Source organism: Verticillium alfalfae, genomic scaffold (assembly GCF_000150825.1).
Source record: "Verticillium alfalfae VaMs.102 supercont1.18 genomic scaffold, whole genome shotgun sequence".
Classification (NCBI taxonomy): domain Eukaryota; kingdom Fungi; phylum Ascomycota; class Sordariomycetes; order Glomerellales; family Plectosphaerellaceae; genus Verticillium; species Verticillium alfalfae.
Window position 1 is genome coordinate 297,413 of NW_003315021.1, and position 16,823 is coordinate 314,235.

The window sequence follows — 16,823 nt, forward strand, 5'->3', positions numbered from 1 at the left end:
ATTCCCAGCCCTCGCCTCGGCGCCAAGCGTCGCAGCCAAGGCCGCCTACGGCGTGGTCCTTCCCGCCGTCTTCGCCACGGCCATGGCGTTCGGCCACACCGGCATCAAGTACATGTACGTCGTCGCCATGCGCGGCCATGAAGTCCACGCACCAGGTTACCGACCGCAGCGTTAAGTCCTGGGGAACCTGGTTTGCCTGCGTCACGCTGTACTGGGTCATCGTCTGGGTCATCTCCAACGCCATCCCCATCTTTGACTCGATCCTCTCCATCTCATCAGCGACGACGATCGCGTGGTTCACCTTTGGGCTCAGCGCCATCTTCTGGCTACACCTGAACCGGGGACAGTATTTCAAGAACTGGAAGAAGGGCCTGCTGACTGTCTTTAACTGCCTGCTCATCCTGCAGTCGCTGTTTATGAACGCTGGCGGCCTGTGGTCCTCAATCACGCAACTCATTGATATTTTCAACAATGACAGCAGTAGCGTGCGGGGAGCGTTCTCCTGTGGCGATAATTCGCAGGTCGTCTGAGCAAATGACGATGGTAGGATGGTTCTGTTGTATATATTCTTTTCGTGACCGTGATCGAAGATCAGATACGTGCTCGTAATTATCAACCATCCACATGTATGTCGATCGTTTGACTCCTTGGCGACTTGGCGATCTGGAAAACCTTGAACACCTTTGAAGCGATCCAATCTCAACTCGATGATTTGAGTCACGCAACTCAGCGATATCCTTCCTTGAAATGAATTGCTTGACCCATACTCAGTTAGTATCTCGGCATTGAGGTCATGGAAACTGCTAGCGTGAGGCGTGTCTATTAGAGCGGAGGGAGTGGATGCTATTCGACCGAAAAGTCGAGACGTTGGACATACCTCCGGTTCCTGAGCCACCACACCGGGATATTATGGAGCTTATGCTCCTCATACTCAGGTCCAAGCATGGCTTGATGAACAAGCAAACAGCAGCTGGCAATGGCAGGGGCAGCCTTCGAAAGATTATTTGTGCCTAAGGAGTTTACGGACTTGGGCACGGAATGTTTGCTCCGCTACTCGGACGTATGTCCGGCAGCCACAAGTCAAGCAGGCTGATCGACTTGAAGTACCCATCGCGGCCCATTAATATCCGTTCTTTGGAGGCTGCGACCGAGTAGCTCTCCAATTACGAAGACTCTGCAGAGGGATGCTCATAGGGATGCGTGGAACATCCAGGGAGATGTAGGTCCGGTTCGTCTCTAACTTCACCTCCTCCAGACTGATGTCATATCGCCGCCTATTAGGCATTCGATGAACAGCGAGGAGATATATAGGTGCTACAACAATCTCCTCTGGTCTGCTGTTCCCAAATCAAGACAGAATCGCGACTAGGAGTGCCTGAAAGGTATTGTGCGTTAGGACGTCCAGCAAGACGAAGTTGCAAGCGAACGAAGGAGACATAATCTGTTCAACACCAGCAACCAACACCATGCCACCAGCTCGCCAAGAAACCACCCGCACTACAGCCACCACAGATACCGATACTCAGCCTGAGAACATCCTAGAAGATGGAGACGTTCTCAGCGCCATTGAAAAGGCGCCCATCCGTCTCAGAGATCGATTGGAACACTTTACTTGGGTATGATAACCACTGTCCAAACCCAAAAGCAATTGCTGACCGCTCCATAGGCCTGGTACTCTGTACCAATGACGACAACGAGTATCAGTCTAATGCTTTCATCCGAGGTTCAGCCCCACACATTTTTTGGGCTCGACGCCATCGCAATCACTATCTATATTTTCGGAATCGTCACATTTCTTTTTGTTACTGGATGCATCACGTACCGATTCATTCGCTGGCGCCATACCTTCCGAGCGTCTATCATCCACCCCACGGAGGGCCTTCACGTGGCAGCCGTTTGGCTGTCTCTGTCCAACATCATACCTGGCATCGCTAGGTGGGGGATTCCCAACACGGGACCGTGGTTGCTTGTCACTTATAATGTCCTGTTCTGGATATACTTCGTCTGCACCTTCATCAGTGCCCTGTTTCATACACACTTCCTCCTACACTCCTTCCCGAACTGCGCCTTGAGGACATGTCACCATCTCTGGGATATGCACATCTTTCCTTCCTCATGTGCGGCAGTATCGCTGCCGCAGGCGCACCGCACCTTTCCCCTGACCAGGCAACACCAATGCTCGTCGGCGGCCTCACGGCTCAGGGTCTCGGCTTCCTCATCTCCCTCTTCATGAACGCGAACTACCATCGGCGTATGATACAGTGGGGCTTCCCGAGCCCCAAGACGAGACCATCTATGTTTATCGCCGTCGGCCCACCGGCATTTACGGCCCTCAGTGTGCTAGGCATGGCCGACGCCTTTCCAGAATCGTATATCAACTACTTCGGTACCGGGCCTTTCAACTCGGTAGAAGGCCAACGCAATCACGAACCAGGTCATGCAGGCCCTGGCGTATGCACGGCCGTCTTTGTGTGGTCCTGTCGTCTGGTTCATGTGCATCGCAGTGTGGGCATGTGCTCTCTTGGCATGAATCGACGTTCGGACTGGGTTGGTTCTCGTTCGTTTTCCCGATCACCGGGTTTGTCATTGCGACGTTGATGCTGGGAGATTCGTTCTACTCATCGGCCATTGAGTGGGTGGGGACTGTTTTGAGTGTCGTTCTTGTTATTGTCTACCTATTCGTCATGGCGCGGGTCGTCATTAGTCTCAAGAACAAGGAATTGATGTGGCCGGGCAAGGACGAAGATGTCTACCAGCATGAGAGGAAGGCTAAAATGATAATGAAGGATTTGGGGCGATGGCGGTCAAAGGACGTCGAAGAGCGGATGTAGAAACATGGGGTTTCTTCTTAAAGATACAGTATACAGAATCTCGCGAACTATACGCGCCCTGTCGAGCTGGTGACACCTCCATCGATAACAATCTTCTGCCCCGTGATATATCTTGACTCATCCGCCGCGAGAAACAGAGCAGCATTGGCCACGTCCCATGCGTCACCCATTTTTTTCATGGGTACCTGCCCTTCGCGCATACTCCTGAAGGCCTGATACCGTTGTTCTTCGGCACCATCCTCCGATTGGCTTTCGCTGCCTGATGCAGCAAACCTCTGCGCGAGGTTCTTCGTGTATGGCGTATCCATCAAGCCCGGGACAACCGTGTTCAGCCTCACGCCCTTGTCCGCATAGAGGACGGCTGTTGTTTTGACAAATTGCATGACAGCCGCTTTCGTCGTGTTGTAGGCTACCTGTGGTTTACCGATATACCTCAGGCCCGCAATGCTCGAAACGCAAACGACAGATCCGGCTTGCTGTTTTTCCATGACAGGCAGCACATGATGGCACGCCAAGTATACACTCTTAAGGTTCAGATCGACCTGTGCGTCCCAGACATCCTCGACCATCGTTGCCGGGCACCCGGGCTGTGACCCGCCGACATTCGCGACCAGGATATCAATGCGGCCATGTTTTGCGATGCAGGCGTCAACGAGTGCCTTGACGGACGCCGAATCTGTGGCGTCAGTGGCAACGATATCGCACATACCGCCTTCTGACTCAATCGTCGTCTTGGTCTTGGTGGTCGACGGCAGCGATCGGTTGCCACCGAAGATGACGGCCCCTTGGCGGGCGAAGAGCACGGCTATCGCGGCGCCGATGCCCCAGCCTTCGTCTCCGGATTGGCCAAGGCCGATGATGAGTGCGACTTTACCGGTGAGGTCGAGCATAATGAATCTTCTTGAGGGGTACGACGTATAATTTAAAATCATGATGTTGCATCTGGGTACTGACGAGGGCTTCGAACGCAACCACTTATGAAAACCGTCGTGAGATCGCCGTGCGGCTCATCCCGTACATACGGAGAAGCCCGCTCCCAAGTTAGCAGCAGCTTTCCCGTCGGCACACCCCCGGTCTCTCTCACGGGCTCTCCCGGATATCCCGCATGACCCGTTTGAGCTTTGCAACGGACTTTCTGGAGTGTTGCGCCTTTCACCGATGCTTCGATGTTGAATGTGTGCAGAAAACAGAACCGTAGGCCTCTTCCGTTCACTCACGGCTTGTTGCGGCCCTTTTCCGCCAATGCGGCACCACACGCAGCGCCAATTCAGAGCGCTCGCAAGATCCACAGCGGCTTTTGCTCGCAGCACATGAACTGTGATCAGCCCGACAGCACAAAAAGACGTCAGCCGCTTCACTCAGACAACCCAGACATCACTCTAGCTGCGCACAACCAGATACCAGACACCATGACCATCATTCACATTGGTACGTAAGATGATCGACTCGACTATCGTTGCGCGCATCCTCATACTAATCAGATCTCAGTCCTTTTCAAGTTCAGGCCGGAGGTCTCCAAGGAGCACAAAGAGGCCTTTATGCACGAGCTGAGACAGCTCCGTTTCCTGTCCTGTGTCAAAGACCAGAACCTCCACGTTGGCAGCCCGTCGCTTACAGATCCCATCGAGAAGAGCAAGGGTTTTGAAATTGCGCTTGTCAGCTATCACCCCGGCCCAGCTGCCTTGGCAGAGTACCAGGCGAGCAAGGAGCACGAGAGGTATGTTTCCCCGCAGCAGTGCTTCCAGCCACACCTATGTCATTGAGAATATGGATGTCTTCGATTCTGACAGAAACAGGGTCACGAGCACGTACCTGTGGCCGTATAAAGAGGATGTTGTGAGGTTTGATTTCGAAATTGGCAACACAACAGAGGAGGAGCGATTGGGGGAGATGATGGCCTACAATGCACTGAAAAGTATTGGCTGCTAGAAGCCATGGATAGTCAACATATTTGAATTTAAGTTCCAATCTTAATCGAATTTTTATCCTGTATTATGAAGCGGTTGGATAAGTAGGGATGAAGTCGTCGAACAAGCTTCGCATCGCCGCATCCAGATCACCAGAATCGCCCAAAAGACTATCCTCCCCAAAAAGTCCTTCTGACGTAAACAGGTCCGAAAAGTTGCTCCCCAGGTCAACATACCCTTGCATGACACTCGTGTCCATAGCCGAGAATGATGTCGCACCGCCAGAGGAGTTGGGAGGTTCTAAAGAGGGCGCTGCGGTCAACGAAGGTGCTTCAACAGATACCCCAGCAAGACTGCCATTTGCCCGCCTCGCCTCGGCTCTTCCGTCGCCCTCTTTGTTTCTCAGCGACGCAGCCAATCCCCGGCCGAGCTCCTCGAGATTGTCGCGACATCGCTTCGCGCCAGCCCAGTGCTCACCAGTGGCGCTGAGAACGTTTAGACCCTTGCTCAACTCGATGAGCAAGGCGTCCGGCTTTGCGGCCCATGTTTTCGCGAGCTCAGATTCTGCCTTGATGCAGTACAAAAAGGTGATGCTGCTGAGAACGATGGAGTAAAAAGATTGCCAACTGTGCAGAAGCTGATTGTTCCTGTACATCTGACTGTACAGACTGAGGCTCTCCAGTGCAGCATCGTGGCAGAGAGTAAGAGACTGTGGCGAGGGGTTTGGTATGGCGGGACTCGGTCGAAGCAACACCATTTTCAGATTCAGATAGCGGGAACGACAGATTTTTGACATGAACCCTGTCGATATGTCTTGATGAGCATCGTCTATGGCTGAGGTGTCTGTAGACCATTGGTCGAGCTGATGCAGCATGTTGGTATGCCACTCGTTGATGTCCACGACAGCGGGATAGGCGTAACGTGGAGCGTCGCGAACGACGCTATTTGCGACGTATTTGATTTCGGAGTTTAGTTTCGTTAGTTTGAAAAGATGAATCGAGAAAGACAATGCCGTAGTGGTGCTCGGCATGTTTCCAAAGCCCTGTCCTCCGGGGACATCGAGGAGGCTGTCGTCAACATCATCTGGAAGCTATCGACAGTCAGAATTTCCTGCTTTTGGCGTTGACTCCTCTACACCTGGAACGTCATACCCGAAGATCACAGGCCTCATCTCGCAGACCAATGGGTCTACCCATCATTGTCGCAATCTGCCTGTCTAGCATCATGACAACCCAGAACATGCGTGTTCTGAGATGTTGTTGCAGCTTGGTGATACCCGAGCTTGTTGTGATGTTGCGTTGCAGTCCGAGATCTAGCACGGCAGCGATGCATTGATAATTCAGATACCAGACATTGAGTCTCATGTTTGGGCAGTGTAGGGTGAAAATGAGGAGCAGCAGGAGGGACTGCAACCCCTGCAGAGAATTGTCGATATTTAGTTTGTCAAAGTACTCAAGTGCTGATAGACAGTAGGATTCCGAAGGGAGCCTGACTTTATGTTGCTGTGAAACAATCGTAGCTCCAAGAGCCAACACCATGAAGATCTGGAATGACGAGTAGCTCCGGCTTATTGCTGGACTGTCGTAGGCTTTCGCGAGGTCTGCCATAAAGGCAGGTCGATGCATGATGGGGTACTGAGGGTGCATCATATCGAAATAAGCATTCGACAGAATAGTCGCTTGTTCGATCGGAGGCAAGGGAAGAGGGCCTTGCAATGACTCAACCAACGCAAGGGGGAGTGCAGAGCCTCGCGACGGCGATAGTCTCCCGGAGTTCAAGGACGTTGCCCCTCGACGACCTGGTGCTAGCATGAGTCTGGCCAGGAAATGACCGCTAGAGGGGCCAATGTATCGAGGATCTTGCGAGCTGTTCAATGAGACCAGTCCAATCTCATGGGACAGCAGACCGGTTGAATGCGCATGTTGCTCCGTAAGTCCTCTCGCTGGTGGATTGGATGGTTGCGTAGCTGGCCCAGCAAGAACCTCAGGAGTCGGTGACAATGCGTCGACACGAATTGTACTGTCTTGACCATCAACATCGTCAAAATAATTTCCCAGTGCTCGGTCTTGGTATAGATCGACATCCGGGCATCGGTCTTTGATTACACTTTCCAACCAGTTAATACGGCTCTTTAGCTTTGAGATCTGACTAGATGGTCTGTTAAAAGGTGTTCCGAAATCCAGGTGCACGGCATCTTACTCTCGAGAATAGTCACTCATACGAGTGCTGTATCCCATGACACATATTACAGAAGCTCGCTGGCAGCTCCCACAGCTTGGAGACTGTCCATCGCACTGCAACATAGCCGGGTCAGCTCGGTATGAGTCCAAACCCCAGAAGCGGCACTTACCCGTATCTTACGGCGTTGACATCTTTCACAAGCAAGCCGAAGCCGAGTATTCCGTCGCGAGTCCTTGGCAGACCGCCGCGGGCTGTCCGTACCGGCCATGATCCAAGACTGACACCTGATGCCAGGATGCCGATGGAGCTGGATGAAGACAAGGGAGACATGGCGGGGGATCTCCGAAAAATACAGATCAAGCGGGAAAACTCCGTCATGAGACACGAGTCAAAACGGCACGTGCCCGTCTCTCCTGGTCGCACTCCGCACAGTACGGCGTCTTTCCGAATCGTCACGATCTCTCTCACAGCACACACTCCTTTCGACAGCCCTCTTCCACGGCCATTCTTTTCCTACATATCCACCTTGCGCCTCGATCTACGGAGATAAAAGTGACAGTCCGATCTTCGTTTGTCAAACCTGTCTCACTTGCAAACAGCCCCCCCCGCGCGAGCCAAGCAATACCCGCACAGACAGGTCAAGCCCCCCAGGTTCATCACATCAACACGGTCGACTGCCCGATTCGGCAACGAAGGTCCGTCACTGGCGGATCCGCACAAACTTCATGGCTGCCCAAGACGAAGCCCCTGGATCCACCAAGATCTTTGTTGAAGCAAAAGAAGCCACTCGCTTCGTCGAAGCTATTCTGAGCGGAAACGGAGTGCCTGCCGAGAATGCCGCCAAAGTCGCCAAATACCTTGTCGCCGCGGACTTGCGAGGCGTCGATACCCATGGGTAAGCCCTTCCATTGGCACATGGCGCTCCGAAGCCCCTTGAAGACGACGATCTCCCCTCGCTGACAGGATGACAGTATCAACCGCATCCCATCATACATGGAGCGCATCCGACAAGGCGTCCTCAACCCAGCTGCGCAGCCCCAGCTCCGTCAAGTGACCCCTGTCGTGGCACATGTGGACGGCCAAAACGGCTTCGGTTTCGTCGCGGCCCACGCTGGCATGGCGGCGGCCGTTGAGTCGGCTAGAGTCTATGGTATAGGCATGGCGAGCGTCGCGCACTCGAACCACTTTGGCATGAGCGCCTGGGTCGTCCAACAGGCTCTGGATGCCGACATGATGAGCCTCGTCTTCACCAACTCGAGCCCCGCGCTGCCCGTCTGGGGCGGCCGCAGCAAGCTCATGGGCGTCTCGCCCATCGCGTGCGGCGCCCCCGGCGGCGACAGGCCCTTCATCCTCGACATGGCGCCTTCCGTGGCGGCCCGGGGCAAGATTTACAAGGCCAAACGCAGGGGCGAGAAGATTCCGCTTGTTTGGGCGCTCGACGCCGAGGGCAGGCCGACGGATGACCCCGAAGCCGCTCTTGGCGGCGTCATGTTGCCGATGGGAGGGCCCAAGGGATCGGCGCTGTCAATAATGATGGACGTCTTCTCGGGCGCCCTCTCAGGGTCTGCGTTTGCAGGGCGGTGTCACGAACCCCTACGATCCGTCCAAGCCGGCTGATGTTGGGCACTTTCTCATGGCTATCAAGCCTGACCTGTTCATGAGCCTCGAGGACTTTCGCGCCCGCATGCAGCACCTTTACGATCGGGTCGTCGGCTCGGAAAAGGCGGCTGGCGTGGAGAGAATTTATTTCCCGGGCGAAATCGAGCAGCTGACGCAAGAGGAGCGAGAGAGGACAGGCATTCCGTTTGTGGGTGCCGAGATTGAAGCATTGAATGAGGAGGCTGCGCGAGTGAGTGCCGAGCTCATAGTCACCAAATCTTGATAGTAATCGGCGTAATGGCATTTCGCTTTTACCGGCTAGATCCTTTCCGCATTTTCCCCTGCCATGGTAATTTTTGATGTCTGATAAGGCCAGTTCGCTTCGCATGTACATCAATGAGCTTGCAACGGGCGACGCTTGGGTTACATGGCGTCTGACGGTCAGATACACACATCCCCAGCCGTGGCCCGGAGGCTGTGAGCTAGACCAGATACTCTAAGCGGCCGTAATTGACAGTTGGTCATGAGTCGGGGGAGGGTAGCATTGGCGCTGTGCTCGGTCGTTCGCGAGAGCGGGCTTCATGCGAGAGGACGGCAAGTGAAGGGGCATCGTAGATCGCATGCAGATATGCCCAAGTGCCACAATTTCAATTGTTCAGGGCCTGGCAAATGTCATGTTTGTGATGAGCAGATCTTCGGAATAAGCAGCATGGGAAAATCTCGAAGCGAGGAAAGAAAAACTCCAGATGTATGCATGTTCATTATCGTTCGCTCGACTGACACTCTACGTGAAGTACATGCCACATGAGCCACACGACCCGATCCGGTAATGAAGTACAATATTGGCTTGGTATGTACAACCCTTCTCGCGCAAGGGCTTGGCTGACCCTCAACTCGCCCGAAAACCTGTCAAGATGCCGACACTGGCCTGTTTGTGGGCTTCCAAGGGGCGAGGAACTCGCAGCATTGCCACGGTTGACGCAACAGCTCGACCCGCCCGCGTCCAGACTTTGCTCGTTGCCCGGCATTTGCAGAACACCACAAAGTCAATCGGCGCAAACACTCGTCAGATCATGGGGCCCTCTTACGGCCGAGCTAGATCATCCCGTCTTGGGCTGGCCTGCACAAGCCACGCTGCGACCGAGTGAGCGATCTTTCACGCCATGAAGCGGATTACCTCCGCGCTCACATTTGACACTCTGTCAAATCAAGAGCTACAGACAAGTCAAGTAGAGGAACGAACTGCGAGGGCTCAAGGGGGGATCCTGAACTCAGACCCCGGTGCCTGGATTCGCGGCGTCGGAGCATAGTCCTGGTGGCCCAGGCCCCTCGAAAGCCACTCCACTGATGTTTTCTCAGTGTTCGGAACTGCTCCAGTCGTGGGGCCAAGTTCAGCTCAGCTTTGTCACATTATCCTGGCTGGTACCCGTATCACCAACCAGCAACGCGTTCAACCAGCCAGAGAGGCCAGCGAGTCAGGTTAGCTCCCGGGGAGTGGATGCCGCCGCGGCAGGATTTGGAAGAAGTTGGTGTCCCCTCTTGTCGCCCCGACCACCGGTGATGGACTCATGTGAGGGTAAGTAGCTCTATATTCGACAAAGGACGCGAGCGACTAGAGCCGTACGGAGCTCCCGGCTGAGAGGAGGGTCGCCTTAGCTAGACCACATCGCTTTTCCAGCACCTACGAGCCGCAGGCAAACACGCCCCTCTCTCTCCGGCCCCTCTCTCTCCGGCGGTTCATCAGCGGAGCATTGTCGATGCAAGGCTCCGTTCTTCTCTCCCACAAACTCTGAGACCCCTGCATGCGCATCGGATCCTGGGGTGCATCTACTAAGCGAGAATGAAACTTGTGTAATCTTCCCGAACAGGGGCTATTCCTTGATGCTGCTGTAACCACTGGGCTTGCAGGGCCATAGGGCCACCACCAGCCCGACATACCTCGGACATGACCAGTCCCTGCACGTCCACGGACCTCTTGGAAGATCTACGGGTACTTCTTGATTCTCTGATGTGACGTTTAGAAAAGGAGGGGTTGCGGCTGGATCAGGGGGCCTGATCTGGGTGGAGGACTCAATTTCTCATCATCTGTCACACGTCCAGATCGATCACATTCTGAGTCTCCTCCACGGCAGTTACGAGTCGTCAGAGCCGGACACAGACGTACGATGCCCCTCAGTCGCCGTTTGACCAAGTGGACTTCCACGTGGAAGTTCTACGGGCGGTGTCCCAGCCTGTGGGCCGAAGTTCCGACAGCCTGGTCGTTATTTTCAGCCCATCATCCGACCGCTGGGATGAGAAATGGAACGCGAAGAGTTGCGACGACTGACTCCCTTAGCGGCTCTTATCAAGCCAGGTATATCAGGACATGATGATTCGAGTGTCAAAGCGGGCATATGGCGTGGGCCAAAAGGCAGGGTCTAAGGCTGTTAGATCGCCTAGTGTCAACGCTGAGAGGGCTAGGCACTCCTCTTCTTCCGGGTCTGTGCCTGGCGCTAGCCACGAGGGAATCATGTCCTACCATCTTCTTCCACCCCTTGTCGCTGTGAATGGCATCTTACTAGCCAGGGATCTGTCGAAGGCCTCCTCACTAGCCTTGGCCAACGAGAAGACGGGCGAGAGAGAGGCTCCGGACATATGCACGAGGATGTCCTCTCGGGGAGCGCGCCGCTTGGCACATCTAGCTCGTCATAGACCTTGCATTAGGTGTGACTATGATTCGTATTGTGGTAACCACTTCTGAGTAAGCTAGGTCCAGAGTCAGGTAACAGGCAAGCCCCCAGCCTGTGTGGCCAGCCCTCTGCTGGGCGAAACGTTGATAAACAAAGAGATGGCTGCTCTTCTCCCGCGTGTATCTGGATGATCGACCGATCCCGACTCTCCTTCTCTTTGCTTTTTCTCGGCTCTGGGAACCGTACCGTTCCATCGTCGTGTCTCTTCCCGCCTATGACATCCCCCAGCTGCACCCTTGACAGCGAGTCTTTCCGTCATGGCTACTATGGCGGCTGTTCACTCTGGGCCTTCCAAGCCCAAGGACTCAGTGCTTGACCTCTGCACGAGGTCTACCCTTCTCGGCAACAACATATCTGTTCGCATGCTGGAGTTTCTCACTACTGTCAAGCATCAACCACATGGATTCCGCGAGCTTGCTGAGAGCTTCCTCGATGTTTGCCGTCACCTCTGGTCCATCGAGGCCGGCCTGGCTGAGGCCAGTCGAACCAACCAAGAGTTTTCCCTCCGACATGATTCAGGAGCTCGATTCCAAATTTCGCCAGACCAACCACGATTTCCAGGTCTTTGGACCACATGATGTTCGAGTTTCTCGAATATGAAAAAAAGGGCGGTCTTGGCAAGATCCACGCAGCTGGCGCATGATGTTCGCCGACAAAGAGATCAGCAAGATGCGAGACTCGCTGCGCAAGATTCGTGATGCCCTGAGGATGAGCGCCCTTGTGTTCCAGTGGTCTCTGGGCAACGGCAAGACGGATGAGTCTGTCGGCGGTGGCTATGCCAGCCTCGCCGAGGCGCTGGATCGCATGAAGAACAAGCAGGGGGCTGGCACTGTCCGCATCTCCAAGGCCAAGTCGTTCGAAGCTCAGACCGCCAACCATTCGCTCAAAGCGCTTCCATCACCACAGCCACCTCTGCCTGCTCTACCGGCTCTGCCCTCTCTGTCACATGCACCTCATCTGCGCGCTCACTCTCCTTTCGAGAAGATGTCTGCGCCGGACTTCGTCCTGGCGGAGAGCGGTAGGTCTTTGACACCGGAGGCTCGTCGACGTGCCTCGATCTCCAACAGGAGTCAAAAGAGCACCTCCGACCTCGGCGCCGCTGCCTATGGCATTGCACGCACCACGGATGCCAGGGGCATCGACAGGAGGCATGTTGCACAGGACGATCTCACAATCTCCGAGGTTGGTCAGTATGACCTGCCCAGCAGGCCCGCCTACTCCAGCAGACTCGGCCGTGATGATGCGACCATCTCTGATCATGGGCACTATGAAGCCCCTCCCAGCCGCATCTCGGAGCGCCGTCTACAGATCGGACTTGGCCGTGAACAGCATGATAGCGGCATGGCCCTCACAGTGGGTTCGAACGAAGATCCCCTGTACGATCTCCGCAGCATCGAAACCGGCAACACTTCCCCAACAAAGATCATCCGTCTCAAGGCTGACCCGATGAACATGCCTCGGTGGACGCCCCGCCACAGCACTACTTCGACTACATCTCTCAAGTCGGCGTTGGCGGCTGCTGTCCATTCAAAGAACCACAAACTCGTGGAACAGCTACTTGACCGCGGTATCTCTCCCGAGACTGGTCCTGATATTCACATTCTCGTAGATGCAGTTCTCGCTCTTGATGCCGAGAGCGTGAGGTTACTGCTTCTTTTCGGAGCCGACCCCAACACTGCAGACAAGGAGGGCGTGACACCCCTTTTCGCTGCCGTTGAGGTATCGGCTATTGAGATTGCCAGGACGCTGCTTAAATATGGCGCTGACGCGAACTTGTCTGCCGGCCCCGGACTGGAGTCGCCGCTCGCAACCGCAGTCATCGACCACAAGTACGAATTTGTTCAGCTTCTTCTGACCTATGGCGGCGACCCCAACCACATCATGGCCAACGGTAACACGGTACTCATTATATCCATGAGCAAGAATACCCCGAAGAGGCTTGTCGACCTCATGCTCGACTACGGCTCAGACCCCAACGAGAAGAACCGTGAGGGTAAGACTGCGCTCTTCGAAGCCATCTTCGCTGCCCGTCCCGATCTCGTCACCGCACTACTCGACCATGGCGCGAACCCCAACCTCCCCGGTCCGAAGCATATGCTTTGGCCGGCATCGTATCAACCAGAATGTCTCAAGCTGCTTCTCGCCCGTGGGGCCGATAGCAAGAAGGCCCCCGGAAGCATGGAGCTGGCGGTGAGCATTAACAACATCGAGTCGGTGCGCCTCCTGCTCGCCGCTGGTGTTGACCCCAATCTCAAGAAAGACGGCATTTACACACCTCTGTGCACTGCCATCCGCGACAACCGCCACGATATTCTTGCGCTTCTCCTCGCTAACAAGGCCGATCCCAACCTGATGGCGTCCGAGTACCCTGCTTTCAAGTGTGTCACGCACTTCCGCACTCACTTCCTGCCGCCGCTCGTAGCCGCTGCGCCAGCCTGACCGAGCCCAGCGCATCATAGAAACAGCCGTCCGCACGAATACATGAAGCGCTGCAGTGGCTCTCGATCAGGGCGTTGACCCCAACGCGCTGTTCAGAGGAGGGTCATACGCCGCTAACGACCGCCATTGCCGGGAACCGGCCCGAGCTAGTGGACGAACTCATCGCCCACGGCGCCAACCCCAGCGTCCGCGGCCAGGACTGGCCCATCTGCATGGCGGTGCGTCACCCGGACATGCTCAAGAAGTTGCTGCCGTCCGTCTCGGACCCGCGCGCCTTCAAGGGTCTCGTCGAGCGTGCCGTTGTTGCCAACCAGCTCGAGAGCGTCAAGCTGCTGCTTGCCGCCGGCGTCAGCGTCGAGGACCGCAACGGTGGCGTCTTCTCGCCGCTGACGACGGCCATTCGCGAGGACAACAAGGAGATCACGCGTTATCTGCTCGAGGAGGGCGGCGCCGACATCAACGCACCTGGTGAGCACCTGCCTATCGTCAAGGCTGTGAGGCGGTGCCGTGGCGACGACACGGACATTATTGAGATGCTGCTCGCCAAGGGCGCCGATGTCAACAAGATCTACCGTGGCTGGAACGCCGTGATGCAGGCTGTCGAGAATGGTGACGCTAAGGTGCTGAGGCTCCTTGTCGAGCTCGGTGGTGGCGCCGACATGGACGCTCAGGATGAGGGCGGCCGTAACATCCTTGAGATCGCGGCAGGACGGGGCTGGGAGGAGCCAGCCCGCACCATCTTGGAGAAGTACCCAAGGGTTTGAAAAAGGTGATGACATGCTTTCTGTTGATTTGTTTGTTTTCTTTTGTTGCAAAGCGTGGATCGATGTGCCTGGGAAGATCGCGAATACCAATACCAGACAACGGGGCGGCATTTTGAAGGAATGAACCTTTGGGTTCAAGCCAGTACGTGTGTGACTTGGCAGTTGGAGTCTGAAAACAGGGATACCAAAGATTTATCTATTTTATTCCATCAGTTCATAGAGCTTGCTGTCCGTATTTAATAATGCTGGCAACTGATTTGCGGGTTTCACAAGCTGGTAACATCGCTCTGTAGCGGAATGAAGAAGTCGCCCCATTCTATAAAGTAAGCTACCATCCATTATGGTCCATTGGTTCCGCTCTGCCAACTGAGTAAGTCCTACCATTTCATTCACCTTCATCGCTGCCGTCTGGTTCCTCCCTGTTCCCCTTGCTCGGGTCGAAATAGGGTCTCAAGAGCTCGTAGGACCTCCCAAAGTGGTATGACTTGGCCCATTCCCATGGAGTCTCAACTTCCTTGCCACCAGGAACATATTCATTCATGAGGAGCTTCAGGCACGCTTCTTCGCCCTCCTCGGCAGCAACACAGATGGCGTTCCTGATATGCTCTTGTCTGAGAGCGGCCGATTCGCACTCGGCTTTCAAAAGGAGTGCCACGATGTCCTCGTTGCCGTGCTCAGCAGCGACAACAAGTGGGCGGTCGTCGACCCAGGCATCAAGGTAAGCATCCGCCCCGTGATCTAGCAGCCTTTTGATGAAATTGTAGCCATCGGTGCCGACTCTGTCAAATTTGCTTCGATTATGCAAGGCACAAAGAATGGTTTTGTCATCGTCCCTGGGAGATATCTTACGAGCGAGAAGAATCTCGACCATCGCTACGTTGTCGGCTTCTGCTGCTCTACCCATGATTGTGAGGTTGTCAACCTGATCCCTGGCGCTCGGGTCCCCGCCAGCATCAAGCAACAGCGTCAAGGCTTTCGTGTTTCCGTCCGCGGCTATGAGGAGGAGAGGTGTCATGCCGTTGTCATCTCGAGCATTGACATCTGCGCCTCTCTCCAAAAGTAGCGAAATGGCTTGTTCGTGTCCTCTTTCAGCCGCAGCCATTAAGGGCGTCCACTGCATGTTGTCTCGGGGATTGACGTCGGCGCCTCTGTCCAACAGAAGTGTGGCAATCTCAATATTGTTGTTACCGGCTGCATGAGAAAGTGGCGTCCGTCCATCCTCGTCTGTAACATCGACATTGACACCGTGGTCGAGGGTTCTTGTGACAACATCTTCACAGCCATCGGCTGCAGCCAGCGGGAGGGCTGCTTCGTCATTCAGATCTCCGTAGGGATCAACTATCTTGGCTCTCACACTTGCCAAGGTGTCTGACAGAATCTGGGCGGCGTCTCGCGGATCGTGAAGCGCCTCGTGATCCGCTAATTTGCGAGCAACGCCCTCATGGTCGTTCTCCAGTGCGTGTGCCATTGGCGTCATCCCTTGGTCATCCGCAAGACTCGCCGTGGCGCTGTGGAGACACAGCAAGTCAACCATGCCATCATGACCGGCTTCTGCCGCAAGCGACAGCGCGGTCTGCCCGCGTCTCCAGTCGCAAATATTCGGGTCTGCTCCGCCCTCGAGCAAGAGTTTCAACATGACAATCTTGCCGTTGCGAGCGGCTACGATCAGCGGCGTGTCGCCGCTCATGTCAGGCGTGTCTGTGTCGGCGCCCGCCCCTAGCAAACGCCTCACGACCGACTCGTGGCCTCCTTTTGTCCCGGCGGCAGCCACCAATAACGGCGTCTTCCCGCCGGCTGGTTCGGGCGTGTTGGAATTGGCGCCATGCGAGAGCAGCAGCTGCACGGCGGCGTCATGGCCTCTGAGAACAGCCCAGTACAGGGGCGTCCGTTGATATTCGTGGTCGCTGACATTTACGTTCGTGCCCTTCTCGAGTTCTCGTTGCAGTTCGTCCGTGTTGCCGGATGCAGCGGCAATGATGATGGTGTCCTCCCAGGGACAAAGTTCTGCTTCCATGGTATGATGTGTTCACAGCAGGCCTAACTCAACATTTCTCTTCGTGAAGATCGTAAATCATGGAATGGACGGACGAAAATCGCGGGTTTAGATGAGTCCATCAGGCACAAACCGCTGTTATCCTGTGCTCACTATCATATCCAAGATGTGCAAAGGACACCCATCTTCGGACATTTCCTCGCTCTGTCGTGAAAGGGCTGTGTTCGCTAGTTAAGCGTCCGATGACCGGAAGTCGGCTGATGCCCCACCACGACGAAGATCCTCGGTGATCTAATCGGTAAAGCACCCAACGCTAGGATGCTCCCTACAACGCAATTCGCTCTTCTCTAATTACATCGTCGTCGAACTCTGATTCAGTT

General features: G+C 55.1%; 8 protein-coding genes across 8 annotated transcripts in view; 5 read left to right on the plus strand and 3 right to left on the minus strand.

Annotated features, from left to right (window-relative positions):
• VDBG_10087 (amino acid transporter) overlaps positions 1-530 on the plus strand; it is a gene marked incomplete at both ends in the record, with an annotated part of 1,641 nt that extends 1,111 nt beyond the window's left edge. Inside the window, one exon of the mRNA XM_002999747.1 lies at positions 9-530. Within this exon, the coding sequence (XP_002999793.1) occupies positions 9-530 (522 nt within the window). The remainder of the gene's footprint in view (positions 1-8) is intronic.
• A 1,546-nt stretch (positions 531-2,076) lies between these two features.
• Positions 2,077-2,598, plus strand: VDBG_10088 (malic acid transport protein; the record flags this gene model as incomplete). The annotated part of the gene is made up of 1 exon (XM_002999748.1): positions 2,077-2,598. One exon carries the CDS (start codon positions 2,077-2,079, stop codon positions 2,596-2,598), a length of 522 nt encoding a protein of 173 aa, XP_002999794.1.
• Positions 2,599-2,878: 280 nt separating this feature from the next.
• Positions 2,879-3,721, minus strand: VDBG_10089 (oxidoreductase ucpA; the record flags this gene model as incomplete). Its single annotated transcript, XM_002999749.1, has 1 exon — positions 2,879-3,721. The coding sequence occupies one exon, from the start codon at positions 3,719-3,721 to the stop codon at positions 2,879-2,881; it is 843 nt and encodes a 280-aa protein (XP_002999795.1).
• Positions 3,722-4,240: 519 nt separating this feature from the next.
• VDBG_10090 (stress responsive A/B barrel domain-containing protein) lies at positions 4,241-4,760 on the plus strand (the record flags this gene model as incomplete). The annotated part of the gene is made up of 3 exons (XM_002999750.1): positions 4,241-4,259; positions 4,320-4,548; positions 4,622-4,760. The coding sequence occupies 3 exons, from the start codon at positions 4,241-4,243 to the stop codon at positions 4,758-4,760; spliced, it is 387 nt and encodes a 128-aa protein (XP_002999796.1).
• A 63-nt stretch (positions 4,761-4,823) lies between these two features.
• Positions 4,824-7,041, minus strand: VDBG_10091 (conserved hypothetical protein; the record flags this gene model as incomplete). Its single annotated transcript, XM_002999751.1, has 3 exons — positions 4,824-5,821; positions 5,982-6,844; positions 6,938-7,041. The coding sequence occupies 3 exons, from the start codon at positions 7,039-7,041 to the stop codon at positions 4,824-4,826; spliced, it is 1,965 nt and encodes a 654-aa protein (XP_002999797.1).
• A 603-nt stretch (positions 7,042-7,644) lies between these two features.
• VDBG_10092 (malate dehydrogenase) lies at positions 7,645-8,801 on the plus strand (the record flags this gene model as incomplete). The annotated part of the gene is made up of 3 exons (XM_002999752.1): positions 7,645-7,814; positions 7,891-8,481; positions 8,582-8,801. 3 exons carry the CDS (start codon positions 7,645-7,647, stop codon positions 8,799-8,801), a joined length of 981 nt encoding a protein of 326 aa, XP_002999798.1.
• A 2,703-nt stretch (positions 8,802-11,504) lies between these two features.
• VDBG_10093 (ankyrin repeat and SOCS box protein) lies at positions 11,505-14,450 on the plus strand (the record flags this gene model as incomplete). The annotated part of the gene is made up of 3 exons (XM_002999753.1): positions 11,505-11,743; positions 11,880-13,625; positions 13,757-14,450. The coding sequence occupies 3 exons, from the start codon at positions 11,505-11,507 to the stop codon at positions 14,448-14,450; spliced, it is 2,679 nt and encodes an 892-aa protein (XP_002999799.1).
• A 385-nt stretch (positions 14,451-14,835) lies between these two features.
• VDBG_10094 (ankyrin repeat domain-containing protein) lies at positions 14,836-16,464 on the minus strand (the record flags this gene model as incomplete). Its single annotated transcript, XM_002999754.1, has 1 exon — positions 14,836-16,464. The coding sequence occupies one exon, from the start codon at positions 16,462-16,464 to the stop codon at positions 14,836-14,838; it is 1,629 nt and encodes a 542-aa protein (XP_002999800.1).
• Positions 16,465-16,823: the final 359 nt, after the last annotated feature.